General features: G+C 40.9%; 1 protein-coding gene across 5 annotated transcripts in view; it reads left to right on the top strand.

The window, feature by feature from the left end:
- The window catches only part of LOC149550278 (uncharacterized), a 35967-nt gene that overhangs the window by 8078 nt on the left and 3820 nt on the right, over positions 1-24069 (top strand). Inside the window, exon 2 of one of the 5 annotated variants that reach the window (XM_089793361.1) lies at positions 22251-22321. The exons of 3 other annotated variants lie outside the window; for them this stretch is intronic. In XM_089793361.1, coding sequence (XP_089649487.1) covers positions 22251-22304 — 54 coding nt within the window. In that variant the 3' untranslated portion in view covers positions 22305-22321. Of the gene's footprint in view, positions 1-20987; positions 21064-22250; positions 22322-24069 lie in introns of those variants that run through there. One more of the 5 variants, XM_089793360.1, reaches the window with a different exon arrangement.

Genomic DNA, 24069 nt, shown 5'->3' with positions numbered 1-24069 from the left:
TTCTCTTTTTGCAACCCTGTCGTGAAAAGCTGTGGTATTGCACCACTTTCCTCTGAGATCGAAATATAGCCATTTTCTCCGCTCTGGTATTGCAAACTATATGGTTTAAGCTCCATATAATATTTGCAGCTTGTTCAGATTGACCATGAAATTCTTGAGCAAAAAGATTAACTCCTACATCTGTTCCTTGTTTATGCATATCCCCAAGGAATATAGGATCGCCAATCACTGTAAGCTCATTTATGGTGCATATCTGTATGTATTGTATGCCTTTATCTGTCAACCACTCAAGAAATCCTTGTTCCAATAAAGATCTGACAATGTTCCCATGCCCGTTTGGTGCCTCAATTATTTTCCAAGATGACTCCATAAGGATTTTGTATTCCTCTCTATCACTCAAGCTGCCAACACAAGGCAAACTCCCTTGTGTTACAAACCATACCTGTTCCTCTTCAAGGCCAAAATAATCATGATTTTCAAAATATAATTGAAGAAATGGAATTGCATCTTCTGTTGCTACTATAATAAGGGGTATTGAAGAATTTTCAAGAGAGCCTGAATTTGCAAGCTTCTGAATTTTGAGGAGTTCTTCTGCCCGAGATTGTAAAATATTTTGAAATGTTAAAATCCTTTGATCCACAGTGATTTCATTGTTACTGTCCTTGTTCTGCAATTGGTTTTCATCCATAAGTAGAACTACTGCAATTTGACCTAGGACAATGAGTTCCAATCCCTCCCTATGTAGCTGTAATGTATCTTTATTCTTGTACTCTTTTCTTCCAAGATGAAGATTACTTTTCTTCAAGTGATCTAAACCTGTAACCATGTCCTTTCTTCTTACATCATTGGTTCAGGCATCATGTAGAGCAATTGGCTTCTTCTGTATGTGCACTTCCATTGTAAAGCCACCCATCTCTTTGAACCTTCTGATAGAGAATTCATGTGCATCATTTCTGATTCCACAACTTGCTATTTATATCCTGGCACAATCCCCATGTCATATACTTTGGTGAGAATATATCCTCTGTTTCGTTTGACTGTCGGCCGCATTATTTGTACATTTCCTTAACAGTATGATTATCAGCATACAAGATTTGCCCTGGGAGTACTCTTTCCATCAGCCAACCCTGAAATGATTAACAAATGCATCTCAAGAAAATGCCCAAAATTTCTGAGTTCCATCAGGGAATAGAAAGGAGAGTGGTATCCCAGATGGCAGAGGCGAGCGAATCAAACATGTTAGAGGCAGCAAGCGACTCATTAAAGCTAGCAGGTGTCAAAAATCTCCTAAGGTGATACGTAAAAAGCTCACCATCACTCTCAAGGAAATGAAAGCAAGTAGGGAGGGAGACGGTACCAGCCGGGCAGAGCGAAGGTGGGGGACATATAGGGTGAAACGCAAACAAAAATGCTAACAAGAGCATGATCAGCTAAGGGGAGACGTGCAATGGTGAAACTGCAAATGGAAGAAATGGAGGAATGAGAGGAAATGACATAGTCAACCACACTCGCACCACCACAGCAACCGCCCTATCTAGGTTGTATAAGTGTTGTCTAGTAGCTCATAGGAATAGGGTTGGACCCTGCTGTTGCAGCCGAGGCCGCCACCTAGCAGAGGACACAGAATGGTTTCCGCATAGTCATTCGCTCACACAATGTAGACAGCCCCTACCAGCAGCCAGTAGGTAAAGAGGTTTGATCCAGGAAGGATAAACCGTTCAGAATCAACAACCCATAAGAGTCACAGAGCTGGAGGAGGGGACAGCCATAAACTGAGAGCGGTCCAAGAACATCCTCTGAGGTGCGCTGCAAGCCCATAGTAGTCGGATCTAACTCAGAAGTGCAGTTCAAATTAGAGCCATGTAAAGGAATCTAAAGATCCTTGGTTCAAGCATTGAAGTCTCCAAGAATAATAATATCACCCAAAGCCTCGTACTGTTAAATACTCTCCTGAAGGTCACAATAGGGATCTCCATTCCCCGGGTCATGAATGGCATAAGGAGAGGAGGCCGGTGGAAAATAACAAACAACAATAATAATATCTCTTTGTCGATATTTCCGCCAACCAATCCGGACCCACATAAATGTGGCATAGGCGTCAGAGTGAACAATTGAAGTGACACTGAAGATATCATCTCAAACCAAACAAGCAACACCCCCAGACCCACGGACCCCACCAGAAGTCCGGACCTCATCCCTGCAAACTGATAGCCATTGATAACCAAGATAACCTAGAAGAGGGCGCATAGGGCTCTCGTGAGTCTCAGTAACGATCAAAATATCTGAGGACCCCAGCGCATCCTGAAAAAGACCGGGTAATGACCATAAAGAGCCATTACCATTCCAACAGTTGACAAGAAGAGAAGGAGGTCTCCTCTTGTCAGACTGCTGTCGGGATTGTCATGCCGGTTTGGAGGTTGTCCTCTCTATCCAACCAGTAGGAGGAGAATCAGTAAGCACTGCTCTAAGATTCCTAATAACAGCCCATTTCCTAGCACGCCTAGCATCTGCCACAATTCCCCAAGCCCGTTTGAGTTTTGTAACCTGTGCCTTAGTAAGATCTTCGTTCAGATAAATTTTTGAGGGGAGAGAAAATAACTTTCTCTTCGCTCTAAGGGCATGAAGCCTATCTGGAAAAGAGAAGAATCTGATAAAAAGGATGTCCCCCGTAGCAAACCAACATCTATCCAAGGTAATGTTTGTGATACCAAGTTGATCAAAAAGAAAGGAATGTCCAATAGCAGTAGGGTCAGAAGTGGGTGTAAGACCACGAACACGCAAGTTGAGCTCATGTGCCTATCGCACCCTCTCGTCAACAATCTTGTCTATACTCAGTCTCGGGGTAGTAGTATCAGTATTGGTGCAAAGTGAAGCCCATGATTTCACCTTTTGTTCCGTTTCCGCAATCAGAGAAGAGTGTATGGTTGCCATCTCGGTTTGCTGTTCTTTGATTTTGTTGATCCCGGCCAACTATTCAATGACAACCTCTATGTTGGATTTTAACCCAGCTGTTTCAGAGATGAAAGTGTCCGAAAAATGTTGAATCTTCATGGTGTTCGATTCCATGGATTGTTTGAGGCTCGCAATTTCTGCTGTCAATTCAGACACTTGTTCTTTCAACAGAATGTTATCATTTTCTAGTTTCAAAACCCGATCACATAAGCGGTGGTATGTGATGGTTTGATTATCACCTGTAGGCACTATTTGGAGCCGTATAAAAACCCTATGGCCAGCCGGATTCACAACAACAATCCACCTACAGTAGCAGCTTGGTGCACAGATCCGAATGCACAGTAAAGTTGGAAGCAATCAAAACCTATGGCCCAGCAAGAGTACACCAGTCGGAGGCAATACAGCCCATAGGAGATCACACCAGTAGTGGGTAAGGAAAGTCGTAGAGCCGGCAAAGAGCAAGATGTACAAACACCGTTTTTGTGGTATAATGAAGCAAGCATCCACACCCGTAAACCCTCTGAAGAATCTACAATCTGCCAAAGTCTCACAAAGACCCCCGCAAACCCACTGTGAAGAGGAGACTGCAGTCGTAGAGTATATACAACAATCACACCTCAAACCTTGACTCGCAAACACATAGACGCTGCAACAGACCACCCACACTCTGCCAAGAGTCGTACGAAGAAGCCACCCTGTATTCTGCAATATTGTTAAGCCTTCAGCGTATCTAAGATCCTGCAGAGAGAGGCAAGCAGAAATACCACAGGGTGTGAAAATCAAACATGGGTCAAACACCAGTCGAGCACCAGTCGAAAATAGTAGGATGATCCGCAAGAACCCACTCCAGCAAACCAATCGATCAGACACGGGTAGAACTGACCATACCCCACAAAATTACTGGTTACGGGAGCCATAAGAAACCACGGAAGTAGTGGACGAGGTCGCGGACTGAGTGATAGTCATGGACAGAAAGAAAGATGAGGTCGAGGTCGAGGTCATGGTCGGCACAAATAGAAGAGGGCACACGACCGCAAGCAAGAAACACTCGGACTCAATAATAGTCTACAGATCAAAGATGGCTTTTTATGTACTAACATGATCACAAGAATGACATCCCCATTTCCAATTCTCTTTTTAGACATACATGAATGCATCAACTGTTTCAAAATTCAGTGGTAGATGACATACAAAAGGGATCTCCATCTAAGTACATTACAATTTGCAGAATGATAATGATCCAGTGCATATGATTAATGACACCAGGACAAGGGAACATTACAGCATCATGTAACATGGCAGAATGATAACAATCCATTATATATGATATATGGCACTAGAACAAGGGAAACTGTTACAGAAGAACTGTTATTTCTTATGGAAATATTTCAGCTTCAACATCATGTGGTAGCCATGGGACAGAAGTTGATAGCAATGTAATCAGGTATTACACTTAACTTGTTAGCTTTGAACAGTGATGTTGCTGTTCCTGCGAACTTTGATATGGGCGGTCAATTTTGACCATAAAATCATTAAGATGGGCATACAAAGAAGTGTGGAAATCAAGCTGCCAAAATGATTGGTGACCTTGAGGGAACATTAGCGCATGATGGAATACCACATGTAAGGAACTATTGCTCTCCTTCCTTGTATAATGCTAGTCTTTAAAATAGAAAAGAACTGTCAATTCAATGTCAGACCTTGATTTGATTGTTTGTTTGTTAACACAGGTTCACTTGGAATTTCACTAAATATACTAAACACAATTTATGTTTCAGGAGAAAAATGGAATAGAGATTAGTTGAACTAATTCAATAATGGATAGATGTGTACCGTAGGAAAAAATCTTATATAGCTGGCTCCCTAAGTAAAGACAGAAGTATAGAGTTGATTATAATAAAGTTGTATGAGAGATGTTAAATTTAATAATCTATACTGTTAGAGAAGGATATATTTTCTCCAAAGAAACATTCCATGTTTGCAGTTGTGATACTCATAAATGAAGGCCATAGTAAACACCAAAATAATTGGTTTCTTTTCAAAACAATCAAGCTTCCTGGTAGGGTTGGAAGTCAGTGTACTCTCTTCTCAAAGACTCCACGACATTCAATTCCTGTTGGGTGCAGTTGGGGCACCGTTCGCATGTTTGAAATCTTGATACATAAACTTCTATGTATTTTAATCATGTATTAAAGCATGAATGATACAAAGCAAATGCTTTACCAGACCTTGTAAAGTCCCAAATTTGTGAAAACCCTAATTCAATCTTAATCAAGTAGAAAATTAGGTTTAGAGAGTACATTTCCTTGATTTGTACTCCTGCAAAGATAGTGTTGGGAAAATTTCGTTCATATATTATATATATAAAAGACAAACTAGCTATATTGTCTGCCCTAAATTAATAATACAATAGATATACAATCCTAACTTAGATATTAGGTAAGAATGTCATGCATAGTTAAGATTATGGAAGAAACTTACTTATAGCACCTAACTATGGCCTAACCATAATGATGAATGAGATAAGAAAGACATAATGAAATGCACTCTGTCTCTGCCCTAGGTCCAAGAGTTGAAACTCCATCCTCCTTGGCCCCATGTTTCACGGGTTGGTGTACCTAGCAGAACCTTTACACCATTCCCTCCATTACTCTGTCTTACTCACCTCATATGGTCAAGTATCCTTTCCTTAGCTATCACAATAATTCTCCCATATGAGTTGGTGGAAGGATTACAATAGGGCGCTTTCAACCCAAGCCCAAGAGTGACATCTCTCATCCCTCTTGGCCTCGTGCTTCAATGGGTGGTGTATCTAGTGGTGCCTCACTGTTCCCCATTATTTCAATTACGTTCCATCCCATACAGTTTATTATTGTAGACAGATAAGATAGATAATTATATTGATAAATATGCTTTTACAAAATATAAATATATATTGGAGATAAAGTATACAAAGCCTGATTCAGAAGTATGATACTGTATATCAGTATGTTTACCAGTCATATACATGTATTATCTGAAGTACCTAATTTAATAAGTAGTCACAACAACATATCATGAACATGTGTCAAAACAGCCATACCAGAGATTGAGATTATTGATATGAGCTGTGAAAAATTTATTATTATTACTGCAGTCTCTCTTTTCTTCCTTTTCCTAATTCCATGATCTGTTTCTTTTGTCCCCCATTTAACTTCGGGTTGGTACTGTTTATATCATTTGGATTGAATGGTTGTATCTCTTCATCACACCTCTTTGATTAGTGTTTAATTAAGTACTAGATATCACATTCCGTTATGAAGATTACTTTTTTTGATTGCTAGAAACTTCAAAAGGGAATTGGTTTTTTATGACATCAATTAGTATACCAATTAATCTCAATTCTTGCTGTTGGTTATTAAATTATCCATAAATCGGATCACCTTATAATTTATACAAATCGCTCATCACCCACATCATTGATCCTTACCATTTGTTTGAATTCTTTGACCAACCAGCTAGTAAGTGCAGTGATATAAGGAAATCTGTCCTGAATATGATAGGAGATTGATTTGATAAATGTGTGTAAAGATAATTTGCCCATCTGATGAAGTCAATATTGAATGACAATCCCCGTTCTTGTTTTGGGTGATGACAAAGAAATAGCTTGTTGATTGTATAATAGTTTTCTGCCATTTCTACATATTTGCCTCCTATGTATCTTTGTCATTGTCATATTATTGATTAATAGCCTTTTCAAGATATGTGCATCAACCAAACAGTCTATTACTATGCATTATGATATCGATATATATTTTTAACATTAGCGACATCATTTATTTATTTTTGGTCGGTAAATTATATATATTTTAATGATTAATATAAAGTCTTAGAGTAATTAACATATAACATTGTCCATGAACTGTGGACATAATCCCTGTACGAAACTAGTTTTCAAGAGCTATCAACAGTTAGTCCCCCAAACCCTTGCAAAATACAGAGAGACTACTTGGGTGTTAAGCACATCAAAATTCAGACTATACTTTCTCGCCACCCAAACCCTACATACAGAGAAACTGCCGAGGTGGCATACATGCCATCCAAAGACATAGACTATACGTTCTTGCTGTCAGTACCAAACATAAAAAAAACCAGACAAAAAAAAAAGGTGACATCCAGAACTTGAGAGAAAAATTGTAGGTCAGAAAAAGAAAGGTCATGAGCCAGCCCTGTTCAGTGCATAGTGCATACAGCCACGTCCATGACTGTGCCCTCTTCCTCACCCACGAGCAACACCACATCAACACCCATGGAAACCACAACCATTGACCCTCTCCTGCAGCTTCTTTTCTGTCCACGCCCCCGCTAGCTTGAATTTGAAAAGATTTAAATTCATCTGGTCCCTGGGTATACCTGCTGCGATGATCAGCTCCTAGTCGTGGACATAGTCCACAATGTAAGTCCAGAATGATCCCATGTGCCTTGCACAGAAGAAAGGGGTGCACATGGTGAGACACACTAGGAAAACCAATCCAATGGCCATAAGCAGCAATAAAATAAGCCCTTGCCTCGACACTGCACATGCCAAAATATCCTCCAAGCCCACTTTCCACTTTGGTCAAACATCCCTCTCCACCACCCTTTTTCATCTCTGCTCTTGTTCCAAAGCGGATGCTCCATGCACAAAACAGGGAGGAAATATTTATATTTCAAAATTAAAAAATCAACTCTCAACAATGCCCAGATCAGAATGAGGAAGAAAGGGTTACTTGAGGTGACTACAATCTTCAAACGCTCCTCCAAAACAGGACCCTAAAAAACCATCTGTTGTTTCAAGGCTTTGAAACATAACATGATAAAAAAGGATGAAATTGCCCCAAAACAATACCTAGCATTCACTGCATCATCCGGTTTCATGTGCAATGTCAGCCACCAAGCCACCACAATGCACCAACCTTGCATTCATAAATGTCATTGATGCTACCTTGCCCTCTTATGTCATTGTTGTCACTGAAGTCTGCACCCTTGTCCAAAGTTGTTACCTAAGGACGACCTCGTGAAACATGGAAACAACCTCCAAGCTGTGGGACTTGAACTGTGAGGTTGAGTCTCCGGAGAAGGCCGGCTTCCTCTTACTATCAGGATGCACCTAACTACTCTTGGAGAGGAAAAGGGAGAGCATGAAAGCAAATCTTCCTAATCTAATCTAAAGAGGTGACGCACCAAAATAGAGTGTTCAGACCATTCTCTGCGCATATATGCACTATTGAACCAGAATGAAACTAAGGATATACACGTTCAGACTTGCTTTACTCTAATAATCACATGTAGTGCAGAAAACCAAGACGAATGACACAAGGAAAGAGAGATTCACTTATATTATCATTCATAGGCCAAGGAGATACAGTCATGCAGATCATAGATCTCTACAAAACATCAATGAGAGGCAAATAATTCTTGCACTTCCACATTAATGGCTGAAGGAGATAGAACAAAATGTCATGCAGTTCAGAGGCACAAGGGAATTTACACTGAAAATTTGTAGAGCAATAACAGAGAAAACAGAGAAAAGGTCCACCCTACAAAATTCATAAAATTTTGCCTTTATAGTGCAGGCATAACTGAGATGTCCTCTAACTGTGGTTACTTCGCAACTACCTGCCATTAAGTCTTGTAGGGAATAATCATGGAGAAAATCTGATCTGGGTACAGATCCAGATGCAATGATATCTGATCTTGGTTGGAACAGGGCCCCGAGAAGGCAGAAACGGCGCCATAACTGTGCTCTGACCAGGTAGATAGATTAGATCGGGGTGGTAGAGTGTTCTTCTTTGTTTCGCATTTACTCCAGGGTGGTTGAAATCGATCATGAAGATCAGATTCGTGCAAAACCCTTTATTTCCCCTATTTCTGTCTCATGAATCAGCAAGGTCAGAAAATCAACCTATCTTGGCACCGGGATGAGCCATGTGGACCAACAGTCTTTTATCTTTTCGCCACCCTACAAAGTCTCCCTGAGTTGACCATGTCTTTTAACTAACCGAGCCAACTCAACCCTGACCGCAGCAAATATTCTAACTGCTGTCATTAACTGTCAATGTTGCTGAGCCACCGGGACACGTGTCGACGAGGCGCTATGTCGCTATGCATATCCTCCGAGCAATTTCCCATAGTGAGATAGCGCTTGTCGTGGATCCAGACAGATTTGACGATCATGAAGACTCGCCGAATTATTGCGCTTTGCCCTTAAAACTTCTGGGCCCACGAACCAACGTCGGCACACTTGGCAACCACTTGGCACAATCTAGCATCATCCCTGCGGTTCACAAGAGAACACGGGTCCACCTCGCTACGTGTCGTTGAGGCGCTATGTCGCTATGGGTAATATCCTCGCAACTTTCCATAGCGACATAGCGCCCACCATTGATCCAGATTGATCCAAGGGTGAGGAAACCTTCGTGCGTTTGAGAGGGGCGTGGGTCTAGGCTACTGTTGACATCAAAAGATTTGTACAGCTGGGAACGAATCAAAAAACCTCCTTCGATCGCAGTCACTTTCCACGTTGCTTGAGGTCCCACCATGCTCTTTTACCGACCGGGCACTGTCGCTAACGGCGAGAAGAACAAATTTCCCGATAGCGCCATAGCGCCCTCCGGTGCCGTCACTTTGCCGCCCATACGATAACCTCGGCCTTGTGAAATGCAGACCCACCTGACAATTGCCACCGAGGACGAGCTGTAGTATTACTTTGGAGAAGGGGGGGGCCCATGATATCATTTGTGCTATGCGTCGCCAGGGCGCTATGTCGCTATGGATATCCTCCGAGCAACTTCCCATAGCAAGATAGCGCCCATCGTTGATTTTCTGAGATCTGGCGGCGAGCAACATGGATTCGATCTATCAGTGTACCAACAAATGAGAACTGGCCACGTGCCAACCTGTCTGACAAGCCCTCGCTTGCGGCCCGCCAAGGGAAGCAGGGCTCACATTCTACACAGTCATACCTCAGCCAATGACAAAATTGACCATTGCCAACGTGCGCCAAAATTCATCACTGATATCCGACAGGGCATACTTGGGACCCACCTGACAACTGATGTCGCCGCAGTAACACTTTTTGTCTGGGCGCTATGTCGCTAACGGCGAGGAACACACATTTTCCGATAGCGCCATAGTGCCCTTCGGGGATCTATCAAAACCCGGTGTCAGAGAAACAACAAGGAAAAGGAGGACCCACCGGCCACGTGACCAAAAGGCGCTATGTCGCTATGGCAAAACGACACGCAACTTCCCATAACGAGATAGTGCCAACCGTAGATATTTCTCGATCCAACGATGGGGGACTTGCGGGCCTGCAGAAATAAACTGTTGGGCGGGCAAATATTTAAAATTCAAATATTTGGCGGGGGGCACGAAATGTAACATTTTTGGCGACTCATAGGGGATGCTAGCCTGCTATGCATACGACCAATGGCCTGAAGCATCCATTGGGCTACAGAGTCAAAAAGATGTGGATCCTGCGTACACTGTGAAACACTAACCCTACCTCTGAGAGGAAAACCCTGAAACCCTTGTCTCTGCAACTGGAACCAGAGACGAAACCTTCATCTGCAACCTTCAAAATTTTAAAACTTGTTGTCTCATTGAGACAAATCTTGTGCTTGTGCACTTCTTGAAAAAGTAGGGAACAAATTGGAAACGAAACTATGCTAACTATGTACATGGAATCTCAAACCCTCAGAAACATGGCTTGAGATAGATCCCATTGACTGGGATAGGCAGAATCTCTCCACCAGGCCTGCTTACAACTTTCAATCAGATAGGGACCACTTCATAATGCATCAAACTTTGAGTGTCTTCCTGGTTTTGCCTTATCTGCATCCAATTTCAGAACCAAATCTCCCTCCCTGAAGATTCTTACCCTAGCCTTCTTGTCAAAACTCTTTTTTACTTGCTACTGGTGTGTCTCTAGGGTCTACATGGCTTTATTTCTCTTCTTTTCCAGTTCCATCAGCTCTGCCATTCTTACTGTCATGGCGTCATCTTCAATCAACTCCAGCTGATGAGCTAGCTCTAGGGATGGGAACTCCGATGAGATTGGAAGCCTTGCTTCTCTGCCATAGACTAACACAAATGGTGAATTCCCTATTGACCTTTTAGGCGTTATTTTGTCAGCCCACAATGCAGTCTTCAATTTTTTATGTCAACACCTCTGGTTATCTTCTATTGTCCTTTTCATGATCTTGATCAGGTTCTTGTTGGAGGACTCAGCCAAACCATTACCCTGAGGATAATAATCTGAGGATGTGCTCAAATAGATATTATGGTCCACTGCCCATGCACAAATCCGAGCTCCATCAGAAGACTTTGTATTATCCGAAATAATGGTTGAAGGGGCACCAAACCTAGTCACAATTACATCAAGGAACTCAACAACTGAAGATTCAGTGGCCTCCTTCAATGCAACTGCCTCTGTCCACCTAGTGAAGTAATCTGTAGTAGCTAAAATCCATTTGTGACCAGAACTGGAAGGAGGGTTGATAGGGCCTATGAAATCCAATCCCCATTGGGCAAAAGGCTGGTCCACTTGGATGGGATGAAGGGGAAGAGCTGCAAGTCTTTGTTTGCCAGAGAAGAAGACACATTTTTCACACTTCCTCACATACCTATGACAGTCATAGAACAGAGATGGCCAGTAATAACCAGCCCTCATGATCTTCATTGCAGTTGTCCTTGCTGAGAAGTGGCCACCATCAGGACCATCATGAAGTTCTTTGATCATTCTTTCAGCCTGGTCTGTATCGAGGCATCTCAATAGGGCTCCATTAAATTCTTTTCTAAAGAGGACACCGTCAACTATGATATAAGGAATTCACTATAATCTATACTGTCTCCTTTTAGTTCTATTTAATCCTCGAGGGTATCCAATGCCTTATAAGAAATTCATCATATCATCCATCCAATTCCTTGGGTCACCATTTCTTGCCTCTTGTTGCTCTGTTAATATCATACTGTTAATATCATAGCAGCTTCCTCATCAGGTTCCTGAGATGATAGTATCTGTTTACACAATCCCGTCCCTCTTACCAGCTTGGTAATCTGAATGTCAACATTATATTCCATTATTTTAGTAATCCAGCCAGCTCTTTTCCCACTAATATCTTTGCTCAAAAGGAAGTCTTTCACACTGGTATGGGGTACTAACAAATGAATCTTATTATGAGACAGGAGGTGTCTAAATTTCTTTAAAGCTCTGATGACTGCAAGGGCTTGCTACTCTACATAGCTGTATTTATCTTCATATTCTTTAAGCCCTTCACTAAAGAAAGCTATGGGCTGCTCGTCTCCTTTATCATTTCTTTGAGTCAGGACAGCAGAAATGCTTGACTCACCACCTAGGGTATAAAGGATGAAATCTTTCTCAAAATTTGGATTCATGAGAGTAGGGGTTGAGGCTATGGCTGTGTTGATCTTTTCAAAACTTTCCTTCCCTTCCTTGGTCCATGCAAAGACCATACCTTTCTTTAGCATAGCTATAAGAGGTTTCACCATGGTAGCAAGATTAGGGATAAATCTTCTCACAAAATTTATCCTATGTAAGAAACTTTGCAGCCCTTTCTTGTGTTTAGGAAGAGGAAGGGCAAGTATTGCTTTTGTTCTCTCTAGATCAATAGTTAAGCCATCCTCAGATACAATATGTCCTAATAATTTTCCTTGGTTAGTAGCAAAGACACTTGCTTGGGTTAAGGGAAACCCCAAACTCTCTGCATCTTAGGAATATCCGTCTTAGATGATCAAAATGATCTTCTACATTTTTTGAATACATAGTGATATCATCAAGATAAACTAAGACAAACTGGTCAATCAATCTTTTGAAGGCCATCTCCATTGCCTTCTAAAATGTAGCACCTGCATTGGTTAGCCCAAATGGCATCTTACAATAAGCATAGGTACCCCATTTAGTGGTAAATGCAGTCTTGTACCTATCAGACTCTTTAACCAGCACTTGATTGTAGCCAGAAAATCCATTAAAAAATGAAAATCTCTTTGAACCACTGACCTTGGACAAAATCTCCTCCATAGAAGGGAGAGGATGGTGATCTTTAAGGGACGCTTGGTTAAGGTCCCTAAAGTCCACACACAGTCTAATCTCCCCATTCTTCTTCCTAACAGGGACAAGGTTTGCTACCCATGATGAGTGTTTGATGGGAAAAATTATATTGGCCTCAATCAACTTGGATAGCTCTTTTCTCATTAGGGGTTCAATCTTGGGATTCACTGGTCTCTGTTTTTGTCTTATTGGTTTTACATCATTAATTAAATCTATGGTATGCTGAAACAACCTTGGGTCAAAGCCCTTTAAATCATCATATGTCCAAGCAAATACATCATTAAATTCTTGACATAGATGAATAAAGTTCTCTTGCTCAATTTCAGAACATACCTTACCCATGTTCAAGGATTTTCCATCAGCAACCATGATTGGAATGTGATCATCCTTTTCAGCAGCTAGGTTCATGACTCTGCCTCTTGCTTGATCATCAGGATTAAAAACACTCTCTAGAGTAATGAGACCCTTAGGCAATTTTTTAGAACTGAGATGAATGATCTGATCACCATACTGATCCTGTAGTCTCAACTGGTTCCTGCCTGAAAACTCTGCTTCATTCTGCAAGAAGCTGACAATTTTCTCATCAGATTCAAACACTTGCCAATGGATGGTGTTATCAGGGATAGCTGGCCTTACTACCACTCTGATTTGTTGCTCCTTCTTTTCCTCAAGATTCTTTGGCACATCATAAGATGCACCTATTACTGCAAGTCTATTAGCATGTCTGTTTTCTTTTCTAGGGATGCTTTGAATATTAAATGCATTAAAACCTTCAAGCAAATCCCATACCCTATGTTTATAAGATTTGAGCAAACCATGCTTGGTGATATTATGATTTCTCACTTGATTAACCACCAACTCACTGTCTCCATACACTCTTAAGGCTTGAATTCCTCTTTTTTGAGCAAGTAGGAGACCTTGAATCAAGGATTCATACTCGGCTACATTATTAGTGCAACTGAACTGGAGCCTAAAGGAGAAGTAGTACCTTGCTTGTGCAGGAGAAATTAACATCACACCAGCCCCTGATCCATTCTTATTCCTTGAGCCATCAAAGTACATACTCCATATCCCACTCATATCTTCTTTAGTCTCCACAAGATTGGGAACTAGAGCATCTTTCTCCAATATACAATATGTACTGAGACCTGTCTCAAGGGTTTCTGACATAGGGTCAAATTGATACGCATTAGCCCATTCAGATAAGAAAAAATCAGGTATCTCTGCTAGGGGAGTGGTGGGCTCATTCGCTATGTCATTCTCATCCATCTCTAGAATAGGGCAATTCATGTCGATGGGGTTGGGGGTGTAAGATTCAGTGTGATGGAGGGCTATAGGCTCTGCTCTGATCGAACCATTGGCTCCATATCTTGTCTTAAAAGACATATATGACCAATCAGAAGATATGAAACCACCTATTTGGGCATTAAAGTCTCTTGACAGACAGATGGCAAAATATGGCTTGACCTCAGCAACAGAGATATCTTGGGTTACAGTACAACCAGGGCATGCATGTAAGGCCATCTCCACATTCCTAAGGATCCCTACAGTCTTGACAATACTACCATCCAACTGTAATACATCCCTAACAATGGGCTCATATTTCATTCCTAAAGCATCAGCAACACACCTAGGCATCACTGAACTGCTAGCCCCTGAATCGATCATGCAATTATGGACTAGTTTGCCTCCTATAATTAGAGAAACATAGAATGGAGGAGGTCTAACTTTTTTACTTGTTTCTACCTCCCTTGATGGTTGTACTAGGCTTGTGGCACTTTCCATGCTGAGTGTCTGATCCTTTGGTTCAATTCTTTCCAATTCTTGCTGCAGCAACCTCTTTTGCATGGGTATAGTAGCAACAACATCCCACATGGAGATATTCACATTTGTCTTCTTCATTTGCTCTACCATACTGAATGGCATAGCAGGTGTTTTGGTAGAACCCTTGGGAGCCGCAATTGTATGAGGTTGAGATGGAATAACCTAAGGATCACTTGCATCCTTTCTGCCATGATTTTGCCTTTGCTGCTGAAAGGTACTTGATTGATTATTTGCTGCTTGTTCATGAGATATCGCATTTGAAGTTGAGGCCTGATTGGGAGGAGGAGGGATGACTTCTTCCATAGCTCTTCTTTTGCTTCTAGTGTTATGAGCAATGGAATCCTGGTTTACATTACAATGCTCCTCTATCTGATGATTCATAAAAGAGCAATCGCCCTGTCTTTGCATATCTGAGGCATCTTTAAATTGGTCCTCCTTGTATGATTGTTTTGCTGCAGGTTCTTGAACTGTCAAAGCCATAAAAGATTCAGCCTTTTGACACATGCAACGGGCATAGGAGTAGTTACAGGAGGGACAAAAATCTTGATCTTGAGCCATATTGTTTTGAGGGACTATGGCCCTACTTTGGTTTACATTTGAGGTTGAAGCGTGGCCACCCTGCCTACTCTGATCAAAAGAATTGTTCCAATGATTAGGATTTGGAGGCCTACCACTGCTTGGAGTTTGATATTGCAATTGATGAGGCTGACTACCTTGAGCTTGCTGTCTTTCTAAAGTCACCACCTTGTTGCTTACATTCTGCATCATAGAGGAGTTATCCTCCAGCTTCTTCCCATAATCTTGCAATCTTTTTTCTAGGTTCTTTTCTCTTTTATCCATGTTCTACATCAGAGATTGCATTATCTCTTTGATTTCATCTATCCCATTTGAAGATGTGGAAGCTTGAGGGACTGGGACAAGGGATTGTGATGTAGAAGTTGTGGGAAGGGGAGCCATTGCTGGTTGATGATTTGGAACATCAGGGAAGAAAGGCATAGGAGGCCTTGGAGCTAGCTTACCTCCTTGTATTAGGATGTTCTCTGATTTTATTGCTATGTCATAAGCATTAGGAAAGGTATCTCCTCCCATAGTTTGGATTGTAGTGGCAATATCACTGTTAAAAGCTCTAAGGTAATGCAAGAAGGCATTACCAGGGGTAGGCTTCACTGAAGTAGGTATTCTATCCCATGTCTTTTGAAATCTATAATTAAAATCAGTCATACATTCATGAGGGGCTCTTTTTATAGTAGTCAACTGCTCTAAAAGTGACAAATAGTCACTTTTATCCTCAAAATGTTTGCACAATCCTGCTCCTAATCCATCCCAATCTGTTATAGAACTATGAGCTAAACCTCTATATCATTGTAGTGCTTTTCCCTTCAAAGATAAAGCTAGGAGCCTAACTGCAACATCATCCTCTGTAATACCATGGATATTGCAGACATTTGCAACCTCTTGAATGTGTTCTGAGGGAGAGATAGAAGTTTCACCAGTGAACTCTGGTATACTTTTGAGGGCAGCTACTGGTATGTCGTGTCTTTGGGCTAATAAGAGAGGGCTCCCACCATTAAAGGTGGCAAAAGTATGAGCTCTAGGCAACACCATATAGACAAGTGATCTATTGATATGTACTGATGGCAGTCTAGGTTGAGATCTAACAGCAGGAGGAGTAGAGATAGATCTTGTAGGTGTATTTGTTACTATTGCACTCCTAACTGGTGATAAAAATATTCTAGTCTTCCTTCTTCTAGGGTTTGAAAATGAAAGCTCTTGATACTGAAACTTACCTCTAGAAGATGCCCTTGTTTCAGCTCTGGGCATGAATCACTGCAACTTTGGTCTGGAACCAGATATGTATTTGAAGCTCAGAGTCGCCAAGTACTTTGAAGAATGAGCCTCTTGAAGGCTTAAACACCGAAGCCAATACTATCTCCTCAGTATTGCTCTTGAAATCTTCCCTTTTGACACCAGTAGGCTTGAAATTTTCTGAAATGTTTTTTGTCCCACCGGGCGTGCCAAAAACTGTTGTCACTGAAGTCTGCACCCTTGTCCAAAGTTGTTACCTAAGGACGACCTTGTGAAACATGGAAACAACCTCCAAGCTGTGGGACTTGAACTGTGAGGTTGAGTCTCCGGAGAAGGCCGGCTTCCTCTTACTATCAGGATACACCTAACTACTCTTGGAGAGGAAAAGGGAGAAGGAGAGCATGAAAGCAAATCTACCTAATCTAATCTAAAGAGGTAACGCACCAAAGCCCATATATGCACTATTGAACCATAATGAAACTAAAGATATACACGTTCATACTTGCTTTAATCTAATAATCACATGCAGATCGGAAAACCAAGACGAATGACACAAGGAAAGAGAGATTCACTTATATTATCATTCATAGGCCAAGGAGATATAGTCATGCAGATCATAGATCTCTACAAAACATCAATGAGAGGCAAATAATTCTTGCACTTGCACATTAATGGCTGAAGGAGATAGAATAGAATGTCATGCAATTCAGAGGCACAGGGGAATTTACACTAAAAATTTGCAGAGCAATAACAGAGAAAAGGTCCACCCTATAAAATTCATAAAATTTTGCCTTTATAGTGCAAGCATAACTGAGATGTCCTCTAATTGTGGTTACTTCGCAACTACCTGCCATTAAGTCTTGCAGGGAACAATCATGGAGAAAATCTGATCTGGGTACAGATCCAGATGCAATGATTTCTGATCTTGGTTGGAACAGGGCCCTGAGAAGATAGAAACGGCACCATAACTGTGCTCTGACCAAGTAGATAGATTAGATCGGGGTGGTAGAGTGTTCTTTGTTTCGCATTTACTCTAGGGTGGTTGAAATTGATCATGAAGATCAGATTCGTGCAAAACCCTTGATTTCCCCTGTTTCTGTCTCATGAATCAGCAAGGTCAGCAAATCAACCTATCTTGGCACCGGGATGAGCCATGTGGACCAACAGTCTTTTATCTTTTTGCCACCCTGCAAAGTCTCCCCGAGTTGACAATGTCTTTTAACTAATCGAGCCAGCTCAACCCTGACCGCGGCAATTATTCTAACCGCTGTCATTAACTGTCAATGTTGCTTGAGCCACCGGGATACGTGTTGACGAGGTGCTATGTCGCTATGCATATCCTCCGAGCAATTTCCCATAGCGAGATAGCGCCCGCCGTGGATCCAGACAGATCTGACGATCGTGAGGACTCGCCGAATTACTGCGCTTTGCCCTTAAAACTTCTGGGCCCACGAACCAACGTCAGCACCTTGGCAACCACCTGGCACAATCTGGCATCATCCTTGCGGTTCACAAGAGAACATGGGTCCACCTCGCTACGTGTCGCTGAGGCCCTATGTTGCTATGGGTAATATCCTCGCAGCTTTCCATAGCGAGATAGCGCCCACCATTGATCCAAGGGTGAGGAAACCTTCGTGCGTTTGAGAGGGGCGTGGGTCCAGGCTACTGCTGACATCAAAAGATCTGCACAGCTGGCAATGAATCAAAAAACCTCCTTCGATCGCAGTCACTTTTCACGTTGCCTGAGGTCCCACCATGCTCTTTTACCGGCCGGGCGCTATGTCGCTAACGGCGAGAAGAACAAATTTCCCAATAGCACCATAGCGCCCTCCGGTGCCGTCACTTTGCCGCCCACACGATAACCTCGGCCTTGCGAAATGCAGACCCACCTGACAATTGCCACCGAGGACGAGCCGTAGTATTACTTTGGAGAAGGGGAGGGCCCATGATATCATCTGTGCCACGCGTCGCCAGGGCGCTATGTCGCTATGGATATCCTCCGAGCAACTTCCCATAGCGAGATAGCGCCCATCGTTGATTTTCTGAGATTTGGCGGAGAGCAACATGGATCCAATCTATCAGTGTACCAACCAATGAGAACTGGCCACGTGCCAACTTGTCTGACAAGCCCTCGCTTGCGGCCCGCCAAGGGAAGCAGGGCTCACATTCTACACAGTCATACCTCAGCCAATGACAAAATTGACCACTGCCAACGTGCGCCAAAATTCATCACTGATATCCGACGGGGCATACTTGGGACCCACTTGACAACTGATGTCGCCGCAGTAACACTTTTCGTCTGGGCGCTATGTCGCTAACAGTGAGGAACACAGATTTTCTGATAGCGCCATAGCGCCCTCCGGGGATCTATCAAAAGCCGGTGCTGGAGAAACAGCAAGGAAAAGGAGGACCCATCGGCCATGCGGCCAAAAGGTGCTATGTCGCTATGGCAAAACGATGCGCAACTTCCCATAACGAGATAGCGCCAACCGTAGATATTTCTCGATCCAACGATGGGGGACTTGCGGGCTTGCAGAAATAAACTGTTGGGTGGGCAAATATTTAAAATTCAAATATTTGGCGGGGGCCACAAAATGTAACAGTCATCCTCATCAAAATTTCACCAAGTTTGATCCAAACTTGTCTGCAAACATCACCACCAATTTGGGGAGTGAATCCGCTAGTGCATTGCTCTCTCTATGAATGTGGGGTATTTCGAAATTTCTGAAGGCATCAGCTGTCAAGTTTACTTCAAATGATTTTGATAACTTTATCCACTCTCCAGACTTGGGCTTTTTCATTGATGATTGCATTACTGTCACTTGTGGATCCCCTTCCGATGCAATCACTTCACATGTAACTTGGTTGCCAAATTCATTGCATGCAATGCAGCTTGGACCTCTGCTTCACTATTCGTCCCTGCCAGTTTCTCTGTCTCTATTACAAGAATATTTCCAGTTAAATCATGGGCAGCACATCCTAGCCTGGAAGCACCTGGGTTTCCTTTAGAGGCCCCATCAAAATTGATTTTGACTCATCTAGCCTCTGATTTACTCCACTGAATTGAAGCCCTTGCCTTGAGAGGCGGATGAACCCCCAAAGGCCCATTAGTGGGTTAGCAGTGCCATTTATTATTGCTGTGTATACTTGATCATTGCCTTTATGATTAATGTCAATTGCTGCTTGTAAATACAATGAAGTCACTATCATTGCTTATTCCATTGTCTTTAAGCTATGTTACCAATTTTTCTTCCCTGCCAACCCCAAAGTCTGGTCTAGTTCTTGCAAAAGTCTGGTCCTTGTCACATTCTTCCAAAAGTCTGCCACAGACCTTCAAAGTCTGCCCAAATTCTGTTAGATGATCCCGGCACAAATTTTTCTGTTTTATCCTGAATTTGCAAATCTTTAGCTGGACCTAGGCTGAATTTGGCCAAAAAATGGAGTTTTTTTAACTTTTTAAAAGTTGCTGTTTGGTCTATTTAGTCAATCCGACCCTCCAACCCTAAAGTAGACCGCTAAAAAGGTCATTTGGACTAATGCATTAGTATATATGGTGGTGTATTTTGCAACATTGCTTTACTATTAGCATGGTGTTGTATGGACTTATTTTCTGCTGCATATATATACATATCCATCATACACATATTTTGAGAAAAAACATGTTTTTGTAGGATCAACCCAAAACAAATTTGAATCCACCCCCAAATTTTTTTTCACGAATTTCGAACCCCGTCTCAAACTCGCATCTGAATCAGTAACATAGTTTATAAGTTACTTCCTTGATATAATGGTAATTACCAGTGTAACACGGGGACTCGCACCCCCTCCCAAACCTCAGAGTACTCGTCCCCGAGACATCCCCGCACCGGGTACTTGAGTACCCAAGTACTCCCACCTCCACCATTCCGCAACCATGCTGCCGCTGGGATGAGTACTTGAATGTCTATTTGAATTTTGTTTTTTGAATGTTCTATTGGGTATGTAATAAGTTAATATGTTGAATGTTCAATGGTTCTAGTTCATGTTGAAATTTTTCTATATTTGAGTATTTAATTTGTTATGTTCTGCTGAAACATTGTTTCATAACTAGCATTTCATACGTATACTATACAACACCCCTACCTACTCTGTCCACCACTTGCTGCCGTCCCGAAAACTTGTGCCAGAATCCTCAACTATGAATGTTAATTACAAGGTTTGTTTCTTATCTCGCGATAATAACTGTGATGGTATCATAATTATCTTATCATATTTATTTCTTTCCTTCTTTCTCTGAATTTTATGATTTATTATTATTATTAATTTCTCATTTCAGACAGGGGACATCACAGTCAACCCTTTCCTAAAATTGGCTGTTCTCAAGCAATAACATATTTATACGAATCTCTTAATGTGAATAATTTCTGTCACACAATTTTGATTATCATCTCAACATGCAAATTTGAATCCAATAACCGAGATTCATGAAATGCAAAGTTTATATTTTTTAACAGGTTTTCTCTCTTCCCTTTGAGAGAAGCAACTAGGTTTGCACAATAGCTTGTCTCATTTATGGTCTAAAATATAAACTCATATATTTCAATTCACTCTAGTTTATTTCTCCTATTATAGATCAACCCAAAAGTAGAGCCACACATGGAGTTTACACTTGAAACATACATGAAGTATACACATTAATGCATGAAGACATGAAGCACACACAGAGTTATCTCACAATACATTTAATGCACATAAATACATTTGAAGCATGAAACAAATACATTGCCAAATAGATGCAAGTCATAGAGCCCATGATGTGTAAATACATGTAAAGTTTTAAGGCAAAGAATATACATTGTGGGAAGCATATACCTATATGAGCAAATTCATTTGTTTGAATAATACTGGTGATGCATATTCAATTAATATATTTAATGTTACATTCATGGATGCAATGCTACTTAATAAGATTGTGGCAAAACTGTGTCACTGAGAAGCTTGTATCCTTTGTTGTTCTGTAGCAAAGTCATTGTTGACACCATTTAAGAAGTCACAAAAGTGGTGTATAAATACACATTTTTTAGCAATCTTTTCTGATTTCTGTAAAAGTAATTTCTATATTTTAGTGTAAACTTGAGACAATGAGTTCTCTTCCTATAATGTCAGTAAATTGTGTTTTGTTTGTGATTTTGATATTTATGATGCATGATTAACCTTTGAATGCTAACTTGCTTGTTAATCTTAAAGGTTTCATAGTTTATTTCATAGGATGGTAAGACTATGTTCTGATATGACTTCTAATATCCCAAAATTGGGGAAACCTTAATTTAACCTTTAATCAAGCAGAAAATTAGTTTTAGTTACGCTTATTTGTACTCCTGCGAAGAGTGTGTTAGGAAAGTTTTGTTCATGTATCACATAATATAGGTAAGTGAAAAACTAACCATATTTTCTGCCTTAAGCTTTAGAAATTGATAATATGAGAGATATACAATCCTAACCTAGAGATTGTTTTTAGATCGATTATAATATGAGATCTATTAGATTTCCACAATCCATGCTAATGTGCTCACAAATTTCTGGATTTGATTGTGTACAGTTTTTTACATCAACGTTTCGGATTATACTACATGATCCATCATCAAGATGCTAGAGAGAAAAGAGAACATGAAAAGGTAGAATGTAGATCCAACCAGCTGAAAAAATAGAAGGGAGGGGGGAAGGGGAGGAGAGAGAGTTGATGAGACATAACACCAAACCCAAATGAAAAATAATGAAATAAAAATAAAAATAAACCAAGAGGGGAATGGAAGTGGGAAATGAAAGACACATGAACAAAGGAAGCCACAACGCTAAAAATTTAATAGAAGAGAAAGCCAAAGGAAAAAGGAAATCTATGAGATAACACAATCACAAAGACGAAATAAAAGAGTATCAAAATGAATAAAACCAAATGAGCAAAAACAAAGAAGCTAAAGAAATGTAAAATTAAAAGAAAAAATCAAATATACAAAAGAGACTATGCAATAAAAGAAGAAAGAAATATATAAAATTCGATTATAATAGCTGTAAATTAATGAAAAAAGAGAAATTACATATATAGAAATTACCCCTGACAAGCCAACCACCTATTACAGCCACACCCAACCAGACCTGGAAACCAAATTAAATCCTAACCTAGAGATTAGGTAACAATATGAATATAATGCACATTTACGATTATGGAAGAAACATACTTTAGCACTTAATTCTCATGGCCTAACCATAATGAGAAATAAAATAAGAAAGAAATGATGAGCTGTCCTCTTTGTCTTTGCCCTAGGCTGAAGAGCGGAAGCACTGTACCCCTAAGCTCCATACTTCATGGGGTTGGCGTACCCAGTAGAACCTTTCCCTTCCATCACTCTATCTTACTCACCTCATATGTTTAAGGATCCTTTTTTTAGCCATCACAATAATTTTCCCATACGAATCGGTAGAAGGATTACAAAAGGGTGCCCTTAACCCAGGCCCAAGAGAGAAATCTCTTGCCCCTCTTGGCTTCATGCTTCATGTGGTGGTGTATCTAGTAAGGCCTCACCACTCTCCCGTATTGCAATTACTTTCCATCCTATATGGTTAATGATTGTAGACAGATAATATTGATAACATATTGCCAAATATGCTTTTGCACAATAGAAATATATATTTCAAATAAAGTATACAAAGCCTAATTCAGAAGTATGATACTGTATGTATGTATGTTAATCAGTCAACGGGCTAGCTGGATATTGTGACTCTGTGAATCTCAGAGTATGAGTTTCTGATGCACAATCTGATAAGATTGTTTGATGAATTGCATCCCAGACCTTTTTCTGGAAAGGGCATTTCCATTAATGATAAATCTATTGAGATAATCATGTGCGAGCAGTCTGAATAGTCATAATCCATTTGTAATCTTTTGATGGAACATGGAAATTAGTATTACTATTTCCATTGAATTCTTTATTGCAACTGCAAATTCTGTTTGGGTATCTTGAATGAGAGTGATAAATTGCTGTATAATCTATCCTGATAATCCCTTACTTGTGATATTGCTATCAGGATTCAACTGTGTCATTTTCTAGTCAAACTCATTGACTTATGTTTCACTAGTAGTGGTTCACAAGAACACATCTCTTATGTGAATGAATGAAACACTTAATACTCATTGCATCTAGGTGATGCTCATGGTGAAGCACCAGACTTCACGGAGGGTCACTATCTCAGTACTACAGCTCAAGTGTGCTTAATTATGGACTCCAAGGTTAAGCCCACTTTGCTTGCAACCCCATTCATTTTCATGAGAGATGGGTTCTTGTAAACCGCTACTCATGACACATGGGTCAGTGTGTCTGACTCAAAAACTATACAGGTGAATCTTGATAGTGATATCACAA

Source organism: Cupressus sempervirens, chromosome 7 (genome assembly GCF_028749045.1).
Source record: "Cupressus sempervirens isolate cs-2001-9-10 chromosome 7, ASM2874904v1, whole genome shotgun sequence".
NCBI lineage: Eukaryota > Viridiplantae > Streptophyta > Pinopsida > Cupressales > Cupressaceae > Cupressus > Cupressus sempervirens.
The sequence above is the reverse complement of the archived record's forward strand: the minus strand, read 5'-3'. Positions and strand labels throughout refer to the sequence as shown.